This window comes from Equus caballus, chromosome 10 (assembly GCF_041296265.1).
Source record: "Equus caballus isolate H_3958 breed thoroughbred chromosome 10, TB-T2T, whole genome shotgun sequence".
Lineage (NCBI taxonomy): Eukaryota > Metazoa > Chordata > Mammalia > Perissodactyla > Equidae > Equus > Equus caballus.
In genome coordinates, this window is record NC_091693.1 from 19,719,520 (window position 1) to 19,743,625 (window position 24,106).

A 24,106-nucleotide genomic window follows, 5' to 3' on the forward strand; every position below is an offset into this window, starting at 1 on the left:
TATTGAGTTCCTACTGTATGTCAGGCATTGTCACACCACAGGGGACACAGCTGTGAGTGTAACCCTGGGTATTGCGGACCACCAGAGGAGGATTCTAACTCAGCCGGGAAAGATCAGAGAAAGCTGGAAATTTGAAAACCTTTCCAGGGAAAGCTCAATAAAAGGATGATGGGGATGCGGGGGTGGAGGGGTTAGTATCCGCAGCAGAGAAAATGATACTTGCAGAGTCGGGAAGTGGGAAAACAGTGATTGTGATGTGAATTACAGTTCCAGGAATGGGCAGCTTCTCAGTTCGAGGGGTAGGAAAGGCTAGAGATGATGGCGTGGGTCTGATCACCAAAGGGCTGGGGAAACGTCCCCTGTGAGGACAAGACGACTAGAAATGTCCTGGGTTGTATGGAGCAAATTGTAAGTAGAGGGAACAGCAGAAACTAAGGTGCAAAAAAACCCGTGTGGTCAGAACACTGTTCAATGTGACTAGTCTGAATAAGAGGGAGGAAGAGGCCAAAATGAGGTGTGAAAGGGGCCAAACCACAGAGCCTGGAGGGTTGGGCTGAGGGGTTGGACCTTTTCCTGGGGGCGCGCGGGAGCCAAGGAAGGGCGGTGGACGGGGAGGGTGGGGAGAGACTGGAGGCACGGAGGCCAGAGGGAGGATGCAGGGGAGAGCGCGGGGCCTGAGCTGGGGCAGGGACCTCCACGGGCCTCCAGGGCTATGGTCCAATGTCCCTCTTCCTTCCCACTCCCCTGTACTCCCAGCCAGAGACAGAACAATGGAAACATCTTTTATTTCAATTTTAGAGAAGCTACCAGCCTCTTCTCCCCACTCGGAAAGATGGGCAGACAGCCAGTCAAGAAGGCACCGACAGAAGGGGCATTGCCACCATCAGTTGCTGAGGAGAGAGAGGAAAGGGGAGGAGGATTCAGGACCCAGGAGTCCAGCCCCCAGCCCCCTCCTCCCTCAGACCCAGGAGTGCAGGTCCCCCAGTGTCCCCACTTCCCTGCACCTCCCCCTCTTCCCCCCATCACCCTAGGTACCCTTCTCTTCCGATGGAAGGCCGCCTTGCTCTCGTCAGAGTTGATCCGCAGGGGGATGTAGGCATCCAGATGGTACAGCTGCTGGGGGCCCCCCACCACCAGGCGGTTCTCGCCAATCTCCAGCGACAGCCCCAGAGCTCCATCCTGGGGATGTGGTGGAATCAGCCCACCCCTCCCTTCCCAGCAACAGGGTGATAATAACATGGACCCGGGAGAGAAGCCTCGCATGTTGGGATACCATATTTAAAGGGTCTCATCTCCCAGGGAAGAGATGAGAGACAGTAATTACAGGTCTCCAGAGTGAGCGCTTACAATGCTCTGGGCATCCTCGGGACACCGGAAGTGAGCCTGAGGGCCCCATGGGACAGAGGAGGCCCCACGCTCAGAGGGCAGCAGTAGCCAGGCTCACACAGGTCCCGAAACAAGCCCAGATCACTCCTTCTCGGAAAACCCAACCCTTGCAGACCTCATTCTCCCACTCTACTCCAGCGTGCACTCACCAGTTTGGGGAGGTCAATTTCAGCCAAGAGGAGATCAGGGGCTTCCAGCCAAAGGTTCAAGTGAGGCTTTTCAGGGCTTGGGAGGAACGAGACTCAGAATCACAAAGATCTGCCAGGTCTTTGCTGAGGCTGTTCCTTCTGCCTGCATGCTGTTCCCTCCTCTTCTCCCTCTCACCAGCCCTGCTGCCTCAGGATGCCTTCTCAGTGGGAGTTCTGCTCCTCCCCTCTCTGGGTTCCCAAAGCTCCAGGACACCGCCTGGCTATGGGGAGGGAGGGACTGCAAAGAGCGTTGGGGAAACAGGAGAGAGGGAACTCATCGAAGACCCACCTTTCCTCAGGTCGGAGGGAGTCGGGAGTGTACAGGTTCTCCAGCTCCTGGATCCGAGGACGCTGCCGGGACCGGATATTCTGCTGGGAGATGGAGCCCAGGAAAGCCCGGTTCTTCAACATGCGCCACTCTGCGGGGAAGGTGCGCAGGGTCAAAGGTCCCATGGGTCAGGGTTCCCATGGCTCCCTTAGGAGGTTCTACACTGGAAGAGCCTCCTGGGAGAGACTCCGACCCTCCGAGGATGCCAGGGACCTGACCACACCCTCAAGATTGGCTTTAGGAGCCCCGCCCACCTTGGCCCCGCCCTTCCAGGGGTATTAGCCAATAAAATCTGCCCCCTGGAGATACCGCTGGCTCCGTCCTTCACAGGCTCTCCAGACCCCGCCCCTTCCCAGGAATCCCGGGCCGGCCCGGCCCCCGGGTTCACCTAGGGAAGCCTCGCCCTCTCCCCTGAATCCGCAGCCTAGGGACTAAGAAAATCCTTGCCTGCACCAGCCCCACCTCTCCCAAAGTGGGAGACCTCTTCTCTCTCTTCTCCCTCTCCCCTCCCCGGTGGCCCAGGCCCTGCCCCCCACCTGGATTCAGCTGCAGGCTGTATTTGTCCTCAAGGCCCTCCCTGGCAATGGTGACCACGAGCTCTCGCAAGAAATCGCTGTTCTAGGAATGAGAAGCACAGAAGAGATGCGGGAGGGCTGGAGGTGGAGGAAGACGCCCCAGCCCAGGCCTCACCCGCAGCCCCGCCCCCAACCTGCATCCTCCGGTAGAAGTCGCTGTTGACAGCTACGTCGTAGGCGGTACAACCCTGGCCTTCTGCGGGGAGAGAAAGGGGGTGAGACCCCCAGGCCTCCATGGGAACGCCACTGCCCAGACACAGACACGAGGAAGAAACAATAAAGGACAGCAGCCACAAGAGCCAGAGAGATTCGGAGGCGATCAGGAAATGAGGACTCAAAACACGCATTTGCCAGTCTGGACTCTCATAACCAGTCTCCTCTCCAGCTCCAGCCTCTTCCCCTCTGGTCCTTCCCCACCGTGTCCCAGAGCTGACCCTGCCCCTCCCATGGCTCCCCGGTGCCCCCAGGCTAAGGTCTGAGTCCTTCAGCCTAGGCTGCAGGCCCTGTGTGGTCTACCCCTCCTACCTGGAAAGAAGCTCACTTTTCTAGCACCTTGTCCCTTTAAATTTCTTCCAAACACTCTTGATTACTGACCAGTCCAACTCAGTCATTCTCTCTGGATCCCTCTGTCCCCTCTGCCTAGAACTCTCTTCTCTGCCTTGGCCTGAAGAACACCTCTGGTTCTTTCAAATCTTATATCTGGAATTGCCTCCTCCAGGAAGCCTTCCCTGACCCTCGGTGGGGTTTAGAGCTCTCTGCAGCGCAGCACCAATCACACCACATTGAAGTCCCATCTGTCTCCTTCGCCCTTGCCCAAGACTAGGAGTTTCTCACCGGCAAGTTCCGGGCTTGAGAAGTCCCTACTCCCCAGGGCACTGCCCAAAGCTTGGTCGCAGGAGACTTCAGGGGACATATGTGATTTGAAAAAACAACGATATAGACACAGAAATGCAACAGAGACAGAGGTCGACAAGGCGGAGAGAGAGAGACAGGAAAGAAGGGAGGAGAAGAAAACAGGGATGAGGGCGAGAGCTGGCCCGGGACTACAGCCAGGAGATCCACTAATGAGTACACTGCCCAGCCGTCCCTCGGCCCGGGGTGGGGCAGGGAGAAGTGCCAGCCTGGATAGGTGGGCAGAACCAGGACTGCCCTATGCGGCAGGTGCTGGATGCCCAGGAGGCTAGGGATTCACCACGGGAGAAAGGATCAAATCAGAGGGGCCACATTTCTGGGTCCTGAGGGAGGAGGATCCTGGGCCCTGGATTTTTGGATCCTAGGGAAGAAAGGACCCAGGGGGCTGGATTCCTGGGTCCTCTGAGGGCACTGACTTGCATCCAGTTCAGCGTGAGGCTCTCCCAGACTCATAGGGATGCGAAACCCGGCTTGGTCCTCCTCCAGCATCTGAAGCAGCTCATCCTCGGTCACGTCAGCGGGAGGAGGGATGGAGGGTGAGTGGCAGATGTTGATGAAAACCTTCCCTTCCGATGAGTTGGTCTTTACGCAGAAACCTGGTGGGAATGGGTTTGTCCTGACCATCTGTCTCTGCATGGGGCTCAGTTTCTGTCCACGCACTCCTCGATCTCCGACCGCCTTTTGATCTGTCCTCCTTTTTGGGTCTCGGTCCTCCATGTTCTGGTCCGTTCCCCTCCCTGCCCCTAGGATCTCTGATTCTCTTTCTATCTTTGAGCCGCTGTCCCCCTAGTCACTCCTGTCCTCCCCATCCTCTCTTTGGATCTTGGCCCCTTCCCTGCTCTCTCTGGGTCTCTTCACTCCACCCCACCCCACCCCCCACCAGGCCTCTGTGCTCTATTACTGTCTCTTTCCTCTCTCCTCTCTGTGTCCCCAGCCCCCAGTCTCTGTCCACCTCTCTCTGGAACTCTGTCCCTCCCTCTTTGGGTTTCTGCCTTCCTCACCAGGCTGAGGTTGGATCTGTGTTGACTCTGGTTTGCTTGTCTGGGCTTGCTGGAGCTCCTTGGAGGCCTGTGTGAAGGAAAACAACCTCTAGATGTGGCGTCTGAGTTATCAGACCCCTCCTTTGTTCTTCAAACGTTTATCGAGCGATTTTTATGTATTTGAGCTGTGCAGGGAATAAGACATACTATGTCCTTTTCCTCCTTTGAGGATCCCAAAGAACAAACCCAACCCCACTTTCGTTTCTTCCAGAACCTAGCAAACTGGGAGTTCAGCAACTACAATTCCATGTAAGGCCCAGTTGCCGCCCTACTGCATTCTGGGAACTGTAGTCCCATCTCTGAGCACTAAGGGAAAAACACCCCCCGAATACCCAGGGACCCAGGAGCTGGTCAGGGCGCACCTGCAGCAGCAGCTCCTCGAAACGCGCCGTCTCAGCGCCCATCGTCTCTGCCTCGCTTAGCTCTGGCACCAGCAGCCTCGAGTCCGCCATGGCCCTGGGGAAGAGACCTAGGCGTCCTCAGCAACCCCGACGTGGGGAACCTTCGCCGGGATCCGAACTCTGGGGCCTGCGGCCGGGCCCTCAACCGACTCCCGACAGCCACGATTCTGTACGAAAATCTAAGAATCTGGCCTGAGACTACAATTCCACTCAGACCAGATACCGTCGTCAAATCCGTTGGGAGCCAATATCTCTAGATGCTCTCTAGGTCCTACCCGCCCCATGTGTAAATGACAGCCACACTTCCGGCCTCTGCGCAAGCCACACTTCCGATTACCCCGACGTTCATTCGTCAATCCCGCAACCGCATGCGCGCTACTGACCAATCATGGCCTAAATCTGAAGCCCCGCCTCTCACCTCAACCAATCAAAACTAAATCCTGAGACTGCGCACTAAGTGCCACACTTCCTGTGTCGCTTAAAGCCACACTTCTACCGACAAACACGTCTGTCCAACTAACGGGGCAATCAAGGCTGGCACACTTTCAAAACTTTAATTTCAATGTCCATCCTAAAAGACCCCCTTCTGATCTCTGAACTATCACTTCGTCCCAGAGCTAGAGTCGATTCTCTAGTAAACGTAATTTGGACTAAAAGCGGCACTTCCTGTCTCCCATATATGAACAGGGGGGCGAGAAGACACACCAATACGGTCACCCTTCTAAATCTGGAGCCCTCCTAACTATTTGCGAGGCGCCCACATTTTTGTTCCCTCTTCCCCCGCCGCTTTGAGGACTGCGCATGCTCCAAACTATATTCCCCAACGCGGGCCTGTAGGCGGGGTCACCGGGTCCTAAGGCGGGGTTACGCTCTATCTCCGTAGCCCCGCCCCTGGGGCTGGAGTGGGTGGTGCCGACTTCGGACCCCAAGGTTCCCCTTTGGCAGAGAGCCCCGCAGTCCTTCGTGGAAAGCGGCTCAGGCGGGGTGATGGCTGCGGCGACGCGCACAGCGCCCCGCGCCCGAGAAATCTTCACCACGCTGGAGTACGGACCCGCGCCGGAGAGCCACGCATGCGCACTGGTGAGGCCCTGCCTGGCCACACTGCCTACACGTCCCCCCTCACCTTCCCCCCCACTTCCAGGCCCTGTTTTGTGCGCGGACTCCCGTGATCCTCCGCGGCTGTTCAGCAGCCCCGCCCCTTTCCGTCCCTTGATTCCCGCCCCGCCTTAGACCCAGCCCTGGAGCATGTTCCCAGGAGCCCTTGCGGTGGCCGTCTCAGCCTTTTAGTCTCTTGCGTTGATTCTTAGGAGCTGCTGTGCTCCGCGCTGCAGAGCTCACGGAGGTGTTTCCCCGATTCCTCAGAACCCCCCCCGAGAGGCTCCTGGGATTCCTCAGGGCCCCCTCAGGATCTCCCGTGATCCCCCGGGACTCCGAATTCCTCTGGGGCTCCGTGATCTTTCAAGGACACTCAGAACCCCCTCAGACCTCCCGCGTTTCCCCCAGAACATTCCGTGGCTCTCATGGTCCTCCAGGACCCCCCGCATTCCTGGGGGGCTCCCTTTCTCACTCGGAGACCTTCGAAACCCCCGCAGAGCCCTCGTGATTTCTCAGGGCCCCCTCGATCCTTGCGGGGCTCCTATGATCTCGGGAACTCTCAACCCCAGAATACATCAGACCTTACTGTAATTACCTGCTGCCCCTCCGAAGACCCCCGTGGGGCTCCCCTGACCCCTCACGGCCTCTCAGAATGTCCCTTGGGGCTCCCGTGATTCTTCAGGGCCTCTTAAGATCCTCATGAGGATCCCGTGATCCCTCGTGGTTCTTCAGAACTTCCCTAAGACTCACATGACCCCTCAGCGTCTCCCAGAACCACCTTGGGGTTCCTTGGTGCATAAGTAGGGTGCCTTGAATATTCTGTAGTTACCTAGACCCCTCAAAATCCCGCCGTGGGGCTCTCGTCATCCCACAGGGGCCTCTAGCACCCGGGCGTGGGAAGCGTGGGCTTCTCTTAATGGAGAGAAAAGGAGGCTGGCCAAGTGGAGGAAGATGAGGCCAGAGCCTGCGCGGGCTGTGGAGATGGAGAGGAGGGGATGAGGCAGAGATCCAGGAGAAACAGGGTATAGGGGATTGAGAGGGCAAGAACTGGGGTCTGGTCATGTGACTGCGTGGCTCTTCTGCCCCCACCCCATGGTGAACCTAGGAAGAGCCGGACTCAGGGGGGACAGAGGCTGAGCTTGGTTATCACATAATGAGTGTAAAGGACCTGGGGATAGCCTTGGGCTGTGGCAGGAGTCAAATGCTACTTGGGCCTGAACCTCAGATCTGGAAACGGACCTGGGAGTCACCCATGTAGAAAGAACCATGGGAGTGACCAGATTATCTAGAAATAGAGTGTAGACTCAGATAAGAGGATCTGGGATAAAGTACAGAGAATTCCCACACTTGGAAGTGAAGCTGAGCCCCCGGATTCAGAGGCCATGCCCCCACCACCACCCCAAGCCAAGGTGCCAGGGTCTCAGCCTTACAGTCTGTGAGCCAGACTCAACCCACAAACATTTTCTTTGGCCTGACCTTTATGTTTGAAAATGTGAATTAGCCAACAACTAATTCCGTGTAAACATCCGGGATTCCAGCTCCTCTTGAAAATCCAATCCTCAGAGTTGGCAAGCTTTGGCTCACAGTTCCTGACAAAAATCATCTGGATCCAGTAGCGACTGTTTTTAGACAAGTCCTGAATTCCCAGTCTCCAGCAGGCCCCCTTCTCGCACTAATATGGCCTGGCAGCACCCTGCGGACATTCTTTTAGAGGTTTGTTTTTCTTTGGGGAAAGTTTTGCAAACTTCCGCAGAATACTGATTATTCTGAACTCCTGTTTACCCATCGCTCAACTTCAACAATTATCAACATTTGGTCTAATGTTGTATCTCTTTGTTTTCTCCCTTTTTTCTGGAGTGATTTTAATCCCAGTTGTCATGTTATTTTCCCATAAATATTGTAATCCTCATTTCTACGAGATAAGGGCTCATTTTGTAATGTAACCACCGTGCCATTTTCACACTTGGCAACATTAACAGTCCTTCTTCAATATCATCTAATGCCCAGCTCATGTTCATATATCCCCAACTATTTCAAAAATGTCTCTTTCCCTGGGTGGCAGGGGCGGCGGGCCAGGGGGGAGGTATGTTTGAATTTGAGACTTCTGGCTGACCATTTCATTTTAAAGATTTTATTTTTCCTTTTTCTCCAAAATCCCCCAGTACATAGTTGTGTGTTTTTAGTTGTGGGTCCTTCTAGTTGTGGCATGTGGGACATTGCCTCAGCGTGGCCTGATGAGTGATGCCATATCTGCGCCCAGGATTTGAACTGGTGAAACCCTGGGCCGCCGAAGCAGAGCGCGAGAACTTAACCACTTGGCCATGGGGCCGGCCCCTGACAATTTCATTTTAAAGTAAGCAGGGTTAGAGAAAAATCGGGAGAATGTGGCATCGGGGAAGGTAAGAGAAAACAGAGTTTGTAGAAGGAAAAAGTGGGAGGCGTGTCTTGGATTTAGCAAGGATTTAGGGAAGACAGGACCAGAGAGAGAGAGAAACATTTAGCAGACGTGGAGGCGAAATGCAATAAAATTAATGGAAAGTCTCGGGGTCGGCCCGGTGGCGCAGCGGTTAAGTGTGCACATTCCACTTCCGGGGCCCCAGGTTCGCTGGTTCGCATCCCGGGTGCGGACATGGCACCACTTGGCAAAAGCCATGCTGTGGCAGGCGTGCCACGTATAAAATAGAGGAAGATGGGCATGGATGTTAGCTCAGGGCCAGTCTTCCTCAAAAAAAAAAAGAAAGTCTTAAGTCGTGCTGCTCTGAGCCTGTGACGTGTATTGGTCTATTTGATCCTCACCATGGCCCTGTGGAGTAGGGAGGGACTATGATTATCCTCATCTGCCAGTCAGCTCCCAGCTGGCTTAGCCGAGGCCAGGGTGTTCGAAGGCCCTGGCTAAGGTTGCACAGCAAGTAAGCACTGGGGCCACATTCAAACCTGGGCTGTGTGGCCCCTAACTCCAGGAACTCGATGCTAGGCTGCCCCTCCTGCAACGCCCGTGTGCTGTCTTGGCCTCAGTTAGATGCCTCACAGCCAAATAAGCTACACGTGGCAGGGTAGCATCAGCCCTGTGTCTTCAGTGAGGGTCCACGTTGCTCCCGCACATGATGACAGCTGACAGCTGAGGTGGGAGGGAACGCCATCACACAGGTAGGCCTGGAAGCCACCTGGCATAGAAGGCATACATCCCGAAGAGAGCCTACTACCGCTTGATCCAGCCTCCTGGGCATTGCTTCCAGGGTCCTGGCAAGGGGCGTGCCCCGTCCCAAGAATGCACAGCACTCCAGAAAGCCCCAGTGATCTGGCTTCCTACTGGATATTTACGGCGTGTTCCCAGTTTCCCCAGGCCAGGGACAGTGGACCTGTCAGGGGTCGATGTTGCCTCAGAATGCAGCTGAATCGTATCAGGTTTCCAGGAAAATAGCAAGTTAACCTAAGGTCATTTCTCCATGGAGGAGAAAAGGCTTTGTAACTGCCAAAGGGGATCTTCTATCCGCCACAAGACAAGCCAACAGTCGGGAGGCAAGATGGTAGGAGAGAAAGGGTCTTTTATTCCAGCTTGCCAGCAAGGGGGAAGATGGTGGACTCGTGTCCTAAAGAACCATCTTAAAGCTACAAAATTTTGAAGCAGTTTTGTGGACAAATGGGCTACAAAGGGGGGGGTCTTGGGATGTTGACCATCTGGAGCTGTCGTCCTTGAGACTACAGAACATTCCTTTCTCTCTTCACCCACGACGGATATCAGCAGAGGTTTTTTTCCCGAAGGTCGTCACATCCCTGGAAAAGCTGAAAAAACAAAGTTATCGTCTTATCAGAATAAGGAGGTCTGTGTATAAGCCAAGCCTTCAAAAATAGAGAAGCAGATGTGTACTTTTCTAAGCTATGTGCGAACTGGAGCATTGCTAATGAGGAAAAGGGGGGTCTTGTTAGAGTCCCAACGTAGTTTCCCTCTATAAGATGGCTTCCCTTATGCTAACCATTGGCTGTGTTTATCTTAAGCTATTTAGGTGGCACTAACAGTTTCATTCATCTTACATTCACGTTTATGTTTAAAAGCCAATAGGGTACCCCTCATATGTTGCTGGTGGCAATGGGAAACTGCAGCTGCTGTGGAAAACAGTTTGGTGGTTCATCAATGTTACCCCTGGGGCTGCCATTTGACCCAGACTCTGCATGGGGACTGAGCTCTCCCAGCTGCCTCCTAGACCCCTTTCCAAACCGTCCCCCTCTCCCCCAGGCCTGGCTGGACACCCAGGACCGGCACTTGGGTCACTATGTAAATGGAAAGTGGTTAAAGCCGGAACATAGGAATTCAGTGCCTTGCCAGGATCCCATCACAGGTATGAGGTGTCCCCAGTCATTCTGGGAGGGAGAGGTGTCTAGACCCCCAGCCGTACCCACCAACAACACCCCGTTCTCTTTGCTCAGGGCCCTGAGGGCAGGGAGCAACTGGTGAGAGGAGGAGGCTGAGATTTCCAGCTCTTTCTGATAATCAGCGTCCTAATTATGGTCCCAATTCCCTGTGGATACTTTTTGAAGTCACTGTCTACTAAAATCCCTTTCTTGTCTGTGGGACCCAGCCAGAGCAATGACCGATAGATTTATCCCCATTTGTCAGAGGGCAAAACTGAGACCCAGAGTAGGCTGGAGACAAACTTTACTGCCTTGGGATGCTACTGGGCTCCAGAAATCTCAGCCCCCTCCAGTTCTGACATGGGCTCCCTTCCCTCCCATTCATCTTCCCAGGAGAGAACTTGGCCAGTTGCCTCCAGGCCCAGGCGGAGGATGTGGCGGCAGCCGTGGAGGCAGCCAGGACCGCGTTGGAGAACTGGAGCACGCTCCCCGGAGCCCGTCGGGCCCAGCACCTGACCAGGTAATGTAGTTGAGATCTGGACCCCAGGAGGTGGGGAAGGACTTGGGAACAAAACTTTATTTCCCAATATCCCATTGAATTCATGGCAGCTAAGGCTCGTATTCCCAGCATGCCTTTGAGCCTTTAGCAACTAAAACATCTGTTTCCCACTATCCACTGGGACAGTAATGACAAAGCCTCTATTTCTCAGAATATCCTTGGGGCTCATCCGAGCTCCATTTCTCTGCAGCTTACCGGGACTGGTGGAGCCATTTTCCAGCACATTCTTGGGGCAGCTGGAGACAAAGATTCCATTTCCCGGAGTGCAATTGATATTATAGCCTAAGCCTCAATTTCCCAGCACCTTTGGGGGTTACAAGTGGCCAACATCTTTACACTGCACTCTCAAGTGTGGAGTGTTCCCAGACTACATTTCCCATGAATCTTTGGTGCCTTCCACCCCTAGTAAATGGTGGGGATGCCCCCAGGGTTTCATGGGAATTGTAGTCCAGGTATATGGGGCATGTTCCAGGCCTCCGCCAGGCTGAGGGATAGTGGGAAATGACTTTCCCACTTGTTTTCTCCACAGGCTGGCCAAGATGATCCAGAAGCACCAGCGCCTGCTGTGGACCCTGGAGTCCCTGGTTACTGGACGGGCCGTTCGAGAGGTTCGAGACAGGGATGTCCCGCTGGCCCAGCAGCTGCTCCAGTACCATGCAGTCCAGGCACACACCCAGGAGGAGGCGCTGGCAGGCTGGGAGCCCATGGGTGAGAAGCAGGAGTCCTGGCCCCCAGCCCCCGCCTCCCTTATGACCCATCGGTGCCTGCCCCAGTCCCCTCATTTGTTCTTGCAGGAGTAATTGGTCTCATCGTGCCACCCACATTCTCCTTCCTTGAGATGATGTGGAGGATTTGCCCTGCCCTGGCTGTGGGTAATTGATGGGCTGGGGCCTGGACTTCTGGGTCTGAAGGAGGAGGGACTGGGAGCTGGACTCCTGGTCTGAGGGAGGAGGGGCTGGGGGCCTGGATCCCTGGGTCTGAGGGAGGAGGGGCTGGGGTCTGGACCGCTGGGTCTGAGGGAGGAGGGGCTGGGGCTGGACTCCTGGGTCTGAGGGAAGAGGGGCTGGGGGCCTGGATCCCTGGGTCTGAGGGAGGAGGGGCTGGGAGCCTGGACTCCTCGTCTGAGGGAGGAGGGGCTGGGGGCCTGGACCCCTGGGTCTGAGGGAGGAGGGGCCGGGGGCCTGGACTCCCCAGTCTGAGGGAGGAGGGGCTGGGGGTCTGGACTCCTGGGTCTGAGGCAGGAAGGGCTGGGGGCTGGGACTCCAGGATCCTTGAGCTGCCTACCTTTCCCAGGCTGCACTGTGGTGGTCCTCGTGCCCCCAGCCTCCCCGGCGCCCCTCCTCCTGGCCCAGCTGGCAGGAGAACTGGGCTCATTCCCAGGAATCCTCAACATGATCAGTGGCCCTACCTCCCTGGGGCCAGTCCTGGCCTCCCAGCCTGGAGTCCAGAAGGTGGCCTTCTGTGGAGCTGTCGAGGTATTTTCAGGTCTGGGAGGGGGATGAGACACGGCTCGGGGGCTGGAATGCTCTTCCCTGAGCTGAACCCTGCGGGGGTCCCACAGGAAGGACGTACCCTTCGGCGGACCCTGGCGGGCCAGGGTCTCGAGCTGAGCCTGGCCCTGGGGGCCGAGTCGCTGCTGCTGCTGACAGAGGCAGCTGATGTGGACTCGGCTGTGGAGGGTGTCGTGGATGCAACCTGGTCCGACCGCAGCCAGGTGAGACCCATGCACTCATGTCCCCTCGTGTCCTCAGGGCTGTGCATTCTGTCCAGAGCTTGGGGCCCTGAGTCTCTGTTCATGTTCATTTTCAGTTCTTTGCATCCCAAAGCTCTATCTTTACACCGTCGCTTATGTGGGGCTCCTCATCACCCCGAGTTTCTGAATCCCCACGTCCTGGCTCTCGTGGTCTTACAGAGTCAGGGGCTCTGTATCTCTTATTCGTTAGGATCTCTTCATTTTTCGGAGTATCCATGTCTCTCGTTTTCCAACCTTTCTCTTCACCCTGAATCACCAACTTTCTGTAACTCCATCTCGTACCTGGGCTTCGGGGCCTCAGAGTCTCCAGGGTCCTCGGCCACTTTTCCCTGATCCCCCTTTAATGTGTTCATGTGTGTCCCTGAGTCTCGGCCCTCTGTGGGGACCTGTCCCCACCACATGGGCCCTGAGTTCACCTGCCCCGACACCCCTTTTCCTATCAGGGCGGCCTCAGGCTTCTCATCCAGGAGTCTGTGTGGGATGAGACGATGACACGGCTCCAGGCGCGGATGGGGCGGCTTCGGGTTGGCCGAGGGCTGGACGGGGCTGTAGACATGGGGGCCCGAGGGGCTGCCGCACGTGACCTGGCCCAGCGCTATGTGCACGAGGCCCAGAGCCAGGGTGCGCAGGTGAGCTGGGAGCAAAGACTCCGGGGTGCCGGCGAGGAGGGACCTGGAGACCCGACTCCCAGGTCTGAGGGAGGAGGGGCTGGGGCCTGAAACCCCGGGTCTGAGGGAGGAGGGGCTGGGGGCTGGGCTCCCGGGTCCTTGGGCGGGAGGGGCTGGGGGTGGACTTCTTGATCTATGTCTCTTTCTCCCCAGGTGTTCCAGGCTGGCGATGTGCCCTCAGACAGCCCATTCTATCCACCAACCTTGATCTCTGACCTGCCCCCAGCCTCCCCATGTGCCCAGACTGAGGTGAGCCCCGTAGGACCCCAGAGATCCTGTTCCATCCCCATGTCCTCAGCCTGATATGGGCAGCAGCACTCCAGCTGCGGAGGCCCCTGGGCTGGCCATTTGGCCTGGGTCTGGGGGCTGCTGACTACTCTCAGCTGGTCCCGCAGTGGGTGGGGTGTCAGAGGGAGGGGCTGGCCAGGCCGCCTGAACTCCCTCGTCACCCCTTCCAGGTGCCATGGCCTCTGGTGGTGGCCTCCCCATTCCGCACAGCCAAGGAGGCCCTGGCAGTGGCCAACGGGACGCCCCGAGGAGGCAGTGCCAGCGTGTGGAGCGAGAGGCTGGGGCAGGCCCTAGAGCTGGGCTACAGGTCAGTTGGCACCTGCAGGGGCCCAAGAAGCGGCCTGTTGGGATGGCCCAGCTTCAGTCTTGGTGTCCCCGCCTCTCTGTCTGGTCCCTCTCCCCACACTCTCTCTGATTCACTGCCCCCCTCAGCTTTCTCTTCTTCTCTCTGATGTCCCCCTCTGTCCCCACAGGCTCCGGATGGGAATAGTGTGGATCAATGCCCACGGCCTCAGAGACCCTGCCGTGCCCACAGGTGGCTGCAAGGAGAGTGGGTCTTCCTGGCACGGGGGCCCAGATGTGAGTGCCCCCTCCCCACCCATCCCACCCCTCCGTCCACCCTGTGGCCACCTTGCATCCTCTTGACACTGTCCCTCTCATAGGGTCTCTATGAGTATCTGCGGCCCTCAGGGACTCCTGCCCGGCAGCCCTCCCTTTCCGAGAATCTGAACTATGACACCTTTGGCCTTGCTGTCCCCTCCACCCTTCCAGCTGGGCCTGAAACAGGGCCCAGGTGAGCTGTTCCAGGGGCTGCAACGCCCAGAATCCGTGAGGGTGTGGACGGGGCGAGGGGAGGTTATGGCCAACTGGCCTGGAGGGCAATTTGTTAGAGCCATCGAGGGGCTTGCTGAGGATTGCATTCGGGGTCTGACGCCTTCACCCCGACCCCTGATGAGAGTCTTAATTCTGTTAAGTGAAAGTCTGCTCTCCCAGAGACTCCTGGGGCCAGGGATTCGGGGTCCCCCAGAGGCTCGTGGGAGCTGGGGTGGTTCATCCAATGGGAGGCCATGGGCTCTGAGCAGCCCTGGCCCCAGGACCCAGCCTCACGCGTCACTTTGCTCCAGCTCAGCACCCCCCTATGGGCTTTTCGTGGGGGGCCGTTTCCAGGCTCCTGGGGCCCGGAGCTCCAGGCCCATCCAGGATTCCCACGGCAATCTCCATGGCTACGTGGCTGAGGGCGGAGCCAAGGACATCCGCGGTGCTGTGGAGGCTGCCCACCAGGCTGCCCCTGGGTAAGCGGGTCGCACGGGAAAGCCCAGGGGTCGTGGGGCATCAGAGGGGGCAGTCTGGGACCCCCAAGGGCTGATGGGATGTGGGTCTGGCCCCTCACTCCCCTCCCCAGAAGGATGGGCTGTCGGGCCTGGACCCCCGGGGTAGGGGCTGCGGACAGAGGTGGGGCACCTGGGAAGAGCCGGGACCAGGATGCCGACCCCGATGTGCACTGTCCGCCCGCAGCTGGGTGGGCCAGTCGCCAGGGGCTCGGGCAGCCCTCCTGGGGGCCCTGGCGGCTGCGCTGGAGCGCAGGGAGTCCGCACTGGCCGCGAGGCTGGAGAGGCACGGAGTGGAGCTCAAGGTCGCCAAGGCCGAGGTGGAGCTGAGTGTGAGGCGGCTTCGGGCTTGGGGGGCCCGGGCCCAGGCCCAGGGCCACACCCTGCAGGTGAGAGGGGTCCGTGTGTGGGCAGCCAGGTGGGCAGTCTGCAGTGGGGTCAGAGCGGGGGCTCTGGAATGAGCAAGCCAGATGTGGGGTCCAGGCGCAGCCCCACTGGCTCCCAGCTGCATGGTCATCGGCAAGTGGCCTCACCTTTCTGCACCTTGATATTCTCATCTGTGTAATGGGCATATGGCTCACCTTATAGAGGAGCGTTTCAGATTGTTTTTAGTGACCCATTACTGGGCTGTAAAATCAACTTAGTGAGTTGGAACCATGAATTTTTTCTCTTTTCTTTTCTTTTTTTTTTTTTTTGGTGAGGAAGATTAGGCCTGAGCTAATATCCGCCACCAATCCTCCTCTTTTTGCTGAGGAAGACTGGCCCTGAGCTAACATCTGTGCCCATCTTCCTCTATTTTATATGTGGGACGCCTGCCACAGCATGGCTTGACGAGCAGTGTGTAGCTCCACACCCGGGATCCAAACCTGCAAACCCTGGGCTGCCCCAGTGGAGCATGTGAACTTAACCACTGTGCCAGGCCCCATGGCTTTTTTTTTTTTTTAGAAAAAGAGAATAGGATAGAAAATAGAGAGTACATTGCACAGAGTATTTCTTGGTGTGACTTTTGTTTCATTTATGTACATAATATGCAACTGCATATGGATACTGGGTTGGTGTGACCCATATGGCGGGTCCAGTGAAGAAGGCAGGAGGATTGAGCGACTCGGGCGATGGCATAGGAGCACTCAGGGATGGAGATAACAGAAAGATAGCAAGTCATGGGACCTGGGTCTCCTCCATGAATGATTGCAGTCATACAATTATACGACACTATTGACCATGAGGAGTTGTGACGGAGACTAAATGAGTTGAGCACCTAAGGCCTGAGACGTAGCCAAAGGCTCACAAACTGTTTGCTTGTGGGTGGCCAATAAGCTCATTAGTCATTGGAGAAATGCAACTCAAAACCGCGACGAGATATCATTATGCACCCATTAGGGTGGCAACATTCAAAAGACGGACCATAGCAAGTGTTGGTGAGAATGTGGAGGAACTGAGACTCTCGCACCCTGTGAGGTGGATGTAAGAGGGACGACCCCTTTGGAAAACAGTTTGTCAGTTTCTTAAAAAATGAAGTACACTCTTACCATATAACGCACCATGATTCCTAGTTATTTGTTTCAATAGACTTAATTTGTAGGTTTTATCCCAAAAGAACTGAAAGCATAGATTCCCTAGAAAGACTTACATACAGTTGTTTATAGCAGCATTATTCAGAGTAGCCAAAAACTGGAAGCAATCCAAATGTCCCTTGATAGGTTACTGGAGAAACGAGGTGTGGTTCATCCACACAGTGGAATCCTGCTCGGCGGTCAAGGAATGTCCATGCTACAGCATGGATGAATCTCAAAATGACTGAGCTGGTGAAAGAAAGCAGATAAAAGACTCTATGATTCCGTATCTAGAAAGTTCTAGAAAACTCTAGAACATACAAACTAATAGAAAGCAGATCAGAGGTTGTCTGAGGACAGAGAGAGTTCAAATGGGGGCAGGAGGGAAGGAGTACAAAGGGGCACGAGGAAATTTTTTGGGGTAAAGTTCATTATTATCTTTATCTTTTTTTTTTTTTAAGTCTTTTGTCCTCTTCTTCTTCTTCTTTTTTTTTGGAAAGTTGGCCCTGAGCTAACATCTGTTGCCAATCTTCCTCTTTTTTTTTTTTATTGTGGTCTAAATAGTTTATAATGTTGGGAAATTTCAGTTGTACGTTACTATTTGTCAGACGCGGTGTAAATGTGCCCCTTCATCCCTTTGCCCTCCCTCTCTCTCTTCCCCCTGCTAACCACGAAATTGTTCTCTTTGTCCATGTGTTTGTTTATCTTCCACATATGAGTGGAATCATCTGGTGTTTGTCTTTCTCTGTCTGGCTAATTTTGCTTAACATCATACCCTCCGGGTCCATCCATGTTGATGCAAATGGGACAATTTCATCTTTTTCATGGCTGAGTAGTATTCCATTGTATATACATACCACATCTTCTTTCCATTCATCCGTTGATGGGCACTTGGGTTGCTTCCACATCTTGGCTGTTGTGAATAATGCTGCAGTGAACATAGGGGTATATAAGTCTGTTTGGATTGTTGACTTCAAGTTCTTTGGATAGATACCCAGTAGTGGGATGGCTGGGTCATATGGTATTTCTATTTTTAATTTTTTGAGAAATCTCCGTACTATTTTCCATGGTGGCTGCACCAGTTTGCATTCCCACCAGCAGTGGATGAGGGTTCCCTTTTCTCCACACCCTCTGCAACATTTGTTATTTTTTGCCCTGGTCATTATAGCCATTCTAACGGGCAGAAGATGATATCTGAGTGTAGTTTTGATTTGCATTTCCCTGATGATTAGTGATGTTGAGCATCTTTTCACCTACCTATTGGCCATCTGTAGATCTTCTTTATAAAAATGTGTGTTCACGTCCTCTGCCCACTTTTTGATTGGGTTGTTTTTTTTTTTTTTGTAGTTCGGTTGTGTGAGCTCTTTATATATTATGGAGATTAACCCCTTATCGGATATATGACTTGCAAATATTTTCTCCCAGTTGGGGGGTTGTTTTTTCATTTTGATTCTGGTTTCCTTTTCCTTCCAGAAGCTCTTTAGTCTGATGAAGTCCCACTTGTTTATTTTTTCTTTTGTTTCCTTGTCCAAGGAGACACGGTATTTACAAAGATCCTTTTAAGGCTCGTGTCAAAGAGTGTACTGCCTGTATTTTCTTCCAGAAGTTTTATGGTTTCCAGTCTTACCTTCAAGTCTTTGGTCCACTTTGAGTTTATTTTTGTGTATGGAGAAACATAATGGTCAAGTTTCATCCTTTTGCCTGTGGCTGTCCAGTTTTCCCAGCACCATTTATTGAAGAGACTTTCCTCTTTCTGTTGTATCTTCTTGGTTCCTGTGCTGAAGATTAGCTGACTGTAGACGTGTGGGTTTATTTCTGAGCTTTCAGTTCCGATCCATTGATCCATGTGTCTGTTCTTGTACCAGTACCATGCTGTTTTGATTACTGTGGCTTCGTAATTTTGAAGTCAGAGATTGCAATGCCTCCAGCCTTGTTCTTATTTCTCAGGATTGCTTTGGCTGTTCGGGGTCTTCTGTACCCCATATGAATGTTAACATTCTTTGTTCTCTTTCTGTGCAGAATGTCGTTGGGATTCTGATTCGGACCTCTTTTTTTTCCCTCCCCAAAGCCCCAGTGCATAGTCGTGTATCCTAGTTGTAGGTCATTCTAGTTCCTCTCTGTGGGACGCTGCCACAGCGTGGCTTGATGAGCGGCGTGTAGGTCCACACCCAGGATCCGAACCCACGAACCCTGGGCCCCCAAAGCAGAGCACGCGAACTTAACCACTTGGCCACAGGGCCAGCCCTGAAGTTCATTATCTTGATTGTAGTGGTTGGTTTCACATTTCTCAAAACCTATCAAATTGTACCCTTTATTTATTTATTTTGAGTTTCTTTTGGGGAAGATTAGCCCTGAGCTAACATCCGGGCCCATCTTCCTCTACTTTATATGTGGGCCGCCTGCCACAGCATGGCTTGCCAAGCGGTGCCATGTCTGCACCCGGGATCCGAACCGGTGAACTCCGGGCTGGCAAAGCGGAATGTGTGAACTTAACCACTGCGCCACCAGGCTGGCCCCCAAATTGTACCCTTTAACGTGTGTGCAGTTCGGTGAATGTCAAATATATTCAATACAGCTTTCACAAAAAACATACACGCACAAACAAACCCATGGGCCAGGTTCTGAGCCCTCAACACACATTAACTCATTTCATCCTAACAACAAATCTCTGTTGTAGGCACTGTGATTAGCCTCACTTTAAAGATGGGAAACTAAGGCCCAGAGAGGTTAAGTAACTTGCCCAGGGTCACACAGCTGGTGAGTGACAGAGCCGGAACTTGAACCCAGCACCTAGCTCCAGAGTCTGTGCTCTGAACCATCACCTGTTACATTGCTATAGGAATTGTGATGAAGCGAAGATGGGGATGAGAGGAGAGAAGGGCGGGTGATGGAGGAGGCCCTGGGAGGACAGTCAGGCTCCCCTGTCCCGCCCTTGACCTCCTGCCTGTCCCTGCAGGTAGCAGAGCTGAGAGGTCCCGTGCTCCGGCTGAGGGAGCCGCTGGGTGTGCTGGCTATCGTGTGCCCGGACGAGTGGCCCCTGCTGGCCTTCGTGTCCCTGCTGGCCCCCGCCCTGGCCCACGGCAACACTGTGGTCTTGGTGCCCAGCGGGACCTGTCCCATCCCCGCCTTGGAGGTCTGCCAGGTACCGTCACTTGCCTTCCTGCCTGTCCGCTGTGGCTCCCAGCAGCCCCAGGGCAGCAGACTGATGGAAGGTGCCCCCAGGCCCTCACAGAGCTCAGCTCTCCCCCCACCCCCTGGAGAACCCCAGTCCCAACATCCAAGCCTTCACTCCTTGTAGACCCAATGACCATTCTCTCTGGACCAGGACCCCAGCCCCATTCCTTCCGGGAGCCCATGGCCACTCCCCAGGTGCTCACACCTCGCCCTGCCCCCCTGCCCTTGGGCTCTCTCTCTCTTTCCCTTGCCACCCTGGATGACCCACTCTCCGATCCCCTAGGATGTGGCCACCTTGTTGCCAGCAGGCCTGGTGAACGTGGTCACAGGCGACCGTGACCACCTGACCCGCTGCCTGGCCTTGCACCAGGACGTCCAGGCCCTGTGGTATTTCGGATCTGTCCAGGTACGCTTTGTTTGCCTCTCCTCAGCATCTTTGGGAACATGGCGGCACCTGAACTCCCGTTGCTAAGGGGGAGAAACTCCTTGGCAACCAGGTTCTGAGGTCCTGCCCCGTTAGAGCCCGGCTGCTAAGGAAAAGGATCTCCTTAGCAACAGGGGCCTGAGACCCCGCCCATCCCAAACACCTAATCTTATTGGACAACCCATTGCTAAGGACCACATCCTAGCGACAGAGTCAGAAGCCCACTGTCCACCCTCTTAAACCTCCTTAACAAGAGCCTCGGGCCCCATTCCTTTGCATGTGGGCTGTCAACAGGGAGGAAATTCCCTAGCCACAAAGGTCAGCCCTGTTTCCCTCAGCATCTGGAAGTTTCTCTTGCTAGGAGCTGAGCAGTGTAGCCAGAGAGCCTAGGTCAAGCCTTGAGGCCCCTCCTCAGTAAGAGTCCTTGTTGCCAAGGCAGCAGCTGCTTAGCAACCAAGCCGCCGGAATTGCTGATGCCCCCTCTCCCCTCGCCAGGGCTCCCAGTTTGTGGAGTGGGCCTCAGCAGGAAACCTGAAGCCAGTGTGGGTGAACAGGGGCCTCCCGCGGGCCTGGGATCAGGACGCTGAGGGGGCAGGTCCAGAGCTGGGGCTGCGGGCAGCACAGACCAAGGCCCTGTGGCTGCCCATGGGAGACTGACGCCTGTGTACCACCACCGCATCTTGGACGGAGGAGAGATGGGTGCAAACTGTCACCAGACGCCTGAGACTTTCCTCTTATGATGGTTCCCGTGCTCTCTAAGACACCCTGACCAACCTCGGCTGGGCTTCTGAGGGGAGGGAGACAGCAAGCTGCAACTTCTGGTCTCTTTGAGGCCATTTGAGTTCTGAGACTTGGCAGCCCAGTGGGCTGGCTCCAGAACCACACAGTGTTTATGAAACCGATAAGGGGACCTTGGAAGCCCCAGCCAAGGCCATGGGGCCTCTCGTCTCTTCTGGTCTGCTCCATCCGGTGGCTCCTGCTCTTTAACTTTGTCTCCTCCTGCATTGCCTCAGAATCCATAGGGTGCTGGTCTAAAATAAAATTCAGTAGCTCTCTGCAATAAAACAAAAGCCCTGGTAAGTGACTTCTGCCAGTTTCCACAGTGTAAATGCTCCCACGGCGTCAGATTTCAAGCTCCAGATAATTGAACAACCAAATGACAGAATTCCTGAATTTTTTTCTTCTTTTTTTTTTGCTGAGGAAGATTTGCCCTGAGCTAACATCTGTGCCAGTCGTCTTCTGCTTTATATATGGGATGCTGCCACAGCATGGTTAATGAGCAGTGTGTGTATCTGCACCCGGGATCCAAACCCGCCAACCCTGGGCCACTGAAGTGGAGTGCACAACTTAACCGCTATGCCACCAGGCTGGCCCCCAGGATTGCTGAATTTTTAGCAGTCGGTTCCCGTGAGCCAAAATGAGCCACTCCACCATACCACTGTTTTAGAATTCTTTTCGATGCAAGGAACTCACTCATGCTAGCTTAGGATAAAAGGGAATTTTCTGGAAGGCTACAGAGATACCTTACCGAAGACAGGGCAAGACATGCATCCGGGCACCCTGGGTCCTGAGAACCTGGAGTGTAGGCACATCCTTTTTTCGTGGGCCCGGGATCTTTTGGGTCTTGTATCTGCCTGTCTGCTTCATTTGAATCTTTCTAGGAAAGACTTGACTTTAGGGAGGCTGCTTAACGGCTCTGAGCCTCACTTTCCTCATCTGTAAAATGGGGCTAAGTGACGGGTACACAGGACGTGCTTAATGAGTGTTGGCTTAATTAGAGGTTGATTTTGTCCTGGGCCACCTCTTGTCGGCATTGACTAAGTCTGGACGCAGAGCTTACCTCTCCCAGGACCTGGACGTTTGCACGGGAGCGACACGGAGGGAGGGGAGCGTTGGTGGGAAGGCTCTGGAAGGCTCTGGAAGGCTCGGGTTCCTGCCTGCAGTTTGACGACTCCCTCTGGACTCTGTGGGCTGCCTCAGGGTCCTTCTTGTTAATCTCTTGCCTTAACCAGCCCAAGCCCGTCTCGGCAGGTCCGTGTGCCCCCGGACGACGCTCAGCACTGCATCCCCGGGAGGGGAAGTCTGATTGGCCAGCCTAGGTCAGGTGTCCACTTCTGGTCCAGTCATCTCTGGCCGGGAGGCAGGAGCTCCTCATCAAAGCAGCATCCAGTCGGTCCAATATCCACTGGGCGCTTACTATGAGTAAGGCACTGTTCCAGGCGCTGGGGAGATGGCCGTGAACAAGAAGCTCCTGGCCTCCTGGAGCTGACATTCTGGTGGGCGAGGCAGGTATTTGTTTGCAGTTGCTGCTGTAACAAATGATCACAAAGTTAGTGGCTTAAATAAAACAACACAACGTGTGACCTTACAGTTCTGGGAGTCAGGAGTCCAAAGTGGGTCCAAAATCAAGGTGTCGGCAAGGGCTGCAAGTTTGTCCCAAGGGCACTAGGGAGCCATAGAGGGTCTATGAGCAGAGGAGAGGCAGTCTCAGCTCTGGTTGAAAGACATACAGAGGTAACCTAAGGTGCCATGTACTATAATAGAGGAAACTCGGGGCACCCTGGGGGCCCAGAGAAAGCACCCTAGCCAGCCTGAGAGTGGGGGGGATGAGAGGTGGCAGGAATCTTCCCAAGGAAGTTGCCGTCTCGTTGAATTTTTTTCTAACTTTATTGAGATATGATTGACCAATAAAAATTGTATATATCTTGGTTGTACAACATAATTTTTTCAAGGTGTGCAACGTGACGATTTAATATGTATGTGCATTGGGAAATGATTACCATGGTCAAGTTAATCAACACCCCCGTAACTCCACATAGTTACCTTTTATATATGTTGTGTAGACACGGGAGATCTACTGTCTTAGCGACTTTCAGGTCTACAATTCTTGAAACTGGTATTGACTAGTTTTGTTAACTATAGTCACCATATTGTACATTAGAGCCTCAGAACTTATTCGTCTTTTAACTAAAAGTTTGTACTTTTTGACCAACATCTCCCCATTTCCCCCAATCCCCAGCTCCTGGCAACCACCATTCTAGTCTCTGGTTCTATGAATTCAGCTTTTTTAAGCCATTACTTGCTCTTTTTTTTTTTTTTTTTCTGGTGAGGAGGATTGGCCCTGAGCTAACATCTGTTGCCAATATTCCCCTTTTTTTTTTCCTCTCCAAAGCCCCAGTACATAGTTGTGTATCCTAGTTCTTAAGTCCTTCTAGTTCTCTGTGGGACGCCACCACATCATGGCCTGATGAGCAGTGTGTAGGTCCGCACCCAGGATCCGAACCGGCAAAAGCCTGAGCCACAAAGTGGAGTGTGTGAACTTAACCACTGAGCTACAGGGCCAGCTTTTTTAGAAGCTGAATTCAGCTTTTCTAGATTCCACATATAAATGAGATCATACCGTATTTGTCTTTCTCTGTCTGGCTTATTTAACGTAACAATGTCCTCCAGTTCCATCCACATTGTCACCAATGGCAGGATTTCCTTCTCTTTTTTTTTGAGGAAGATTAGCCCTGAGCCAACATCTGCTGCCAATCCTCCTTTTTTTGCTGAGAAAGACTGGCCCTGAGCTAATGTCTGTGCCCATCTTCCTCTACTTTATTCGTGGGACGCCCACCACAGCATGGTTTGCCAAGCGGTGCCATGTCCACACCCGGGACCCGAACCGGCGAACCCTGGGCCACCGAAGCGGAATGTGAGCGCTTAACAGCTGTGCCTCCGGGCCGGCCCCTGTATACTGTTTTTCATAGTGGCTGCACCAACTTACATTCCCACCAATGTTACCGCCTGAAGCGGGGTCGTCTACCCGCCACAAGACATGCCCGTGGTCAAGAGGCAAGGAGGTAGGAGAGACAGGACTTTTTATTACAACTTGCTGGCAAAGGGGAAGACGGCCGACTGATGTCCAAGAGAACCATCTTCAGGGGGCGCAGAATCTGGAAGCCGTTACACAGGCCGGTGGGTTACAGGGAGGGGGTAGGAAACTCCGGACCCCTGGTGTTGCAGCCTGGGACTTGCACATCAGACCTTTCAGCTGTCATGGATATCGGCGCGGACTCTCTGGAGGCCATCACATTCCTGGAGA

At 54.3% G+C, this 24,106-nt stretch overlaps 2 protein-coding genes across 7 annotated transcripts; one reads left to right on the plus strand and one right to left on the minus strand.

Annotated features, from left to right (window-relative positions):
* Positions 1-768: 768 nt before the first annotated feature.
* On the minus strand, positions 769-6,673 carry PIH1D1 (PIH1 domain containing 1). 2 transcript variants are annotated; one of them, XM_001491759.5, is made up of 10 exons: positions 6,521-6,673; positions 4,792-4,885; positions 4,391-4,457; positions 3,806-3,985; positions 2,612-2,673; positions 2,439-2,520; positions 1,864-1,993; positions 1,536-1,611; positions 1,036-1,179; positions 769-890 (listed from the first exon to the last, which is right to left on the minus strand). In XM_001491759.5, the coding sequence occupies exons 2-10, from the start codon at positions 4,879-4,881 to the stop codon at positions 849-851; spliced, it is 873 nt and encodes a 290-aa protein (XP_001491809.1). In that variant the 5' UTR covers positions 4,882-4,885; positions 6,521-6,673; the 3' UTR covers positions 769-848. The 2 variants fall into 2 exon arrangements, with proteins under 2 accessions (XP_001491809.1, XP_070080839.1); XM_070224738.1 differs by lacking the exon at positions 6,521-6,673 and adding an exon at positions 5,536-5,621.
* On the plus strand, positions 5,682-21,092 carry ALDH16A1 (aldehyde dehydrogenase 16 family member A1). Of its 5 annotated transcripts, none has more exons than XM_014729786.3 (18): positions 5,730-5,910; positions 7,464-7,638; positions 10,160-10,262; positions 10,669-10,795; positions 11,364-11,542; positions 11,629-11,706; positions 12,128-12,309; positions 12,396-12,548; positions 13,031-13,216; positions 13,409-13,504; positions 13,714-13,850; positions 14,017-14,122; positions 14,206-14,336; positions 14,668-14,835; positions 15,059-15,260; positions 19,381-19,566; positions 19,882-20,004; positions 20,518-21,092. In XM_014729786.3, the coding sequence occupies exons 2-18, from the start codon at positions 7,603-7,605 to the stop codon at positions 20,677-20,679; spliced, it is 2,355 nt and encodes a 784-aa protein (XP_014585272.2). In that variant the 5' UTR covers positions 5,730-5,910; positions 7,464-7,602; the 3' UTR covers positions 20,680-21,092. The 5 variants fall into 5 exon arrangements, with proteins under 5 accessions (XP_014585266.2, XP_023505903.2, XP_014585272.2 ...); XM_014729790.3 differs by having other exon boundaries at positions 5,745-5,910; positions 7,489-7,638; XM_014729780.3 differs by lacking the exon at positions 7,464-7,638 and having other exon boundaries at positions 5,682-5,910.
* The last annotated feature ends 3,014 nt before the right edge of the window (positions 21,093-24,106 follow it).

Excerpts from the sequence above, each read along its gene's own strand:
- PIH1D1 (XM_001491759.5), bottom strand. The coding sequence starts at position 4,881 with ATGGCGGACTCGAGGCTGCTGGTGCCAGAGCTAAGCGAGGCAGAGACG. Across the intron at positions 2,521-2,611 it reads ACTTCTACCGGAGGATGCAG|AACAGCGATTTCTTGCGAGA; the intron begins GTTGGGGGCGGG and ends TCTCATTCCTAG. Across the intron at positions 1,994-2,438 it reads CAGCCTGCAGCTGAATCCAG|AGTGGCGCATGTTGAAGAAC; the intron begins GTGGGGGGCAGG and ends CCTTCCCCGCAG.
- ALDH16A1 (XM_014729780.3), top strand. The coding sequence starts at position 5,818 with ATGGCTGCGGCGACGCGCACAGCGCCCCGCGCCCGAGAAATCTTCACC. Across the intron at positions 12,310-12,395 it reads CCTTCTGTGGAGCTGTCGAG|GAAGGACGTACCCTTCGGCG; the intron begins GTATTTTCAGGT and ends GGGGTCCCACAG. Across the intron at positions 14,337-14,667 it reads GGGCCTGAAACAGGGCCCAG|CTCAGCACCCCCCTATGGGC; the intron begins GTGAGCTGTTCC and ends ACTTTGCTCCAG.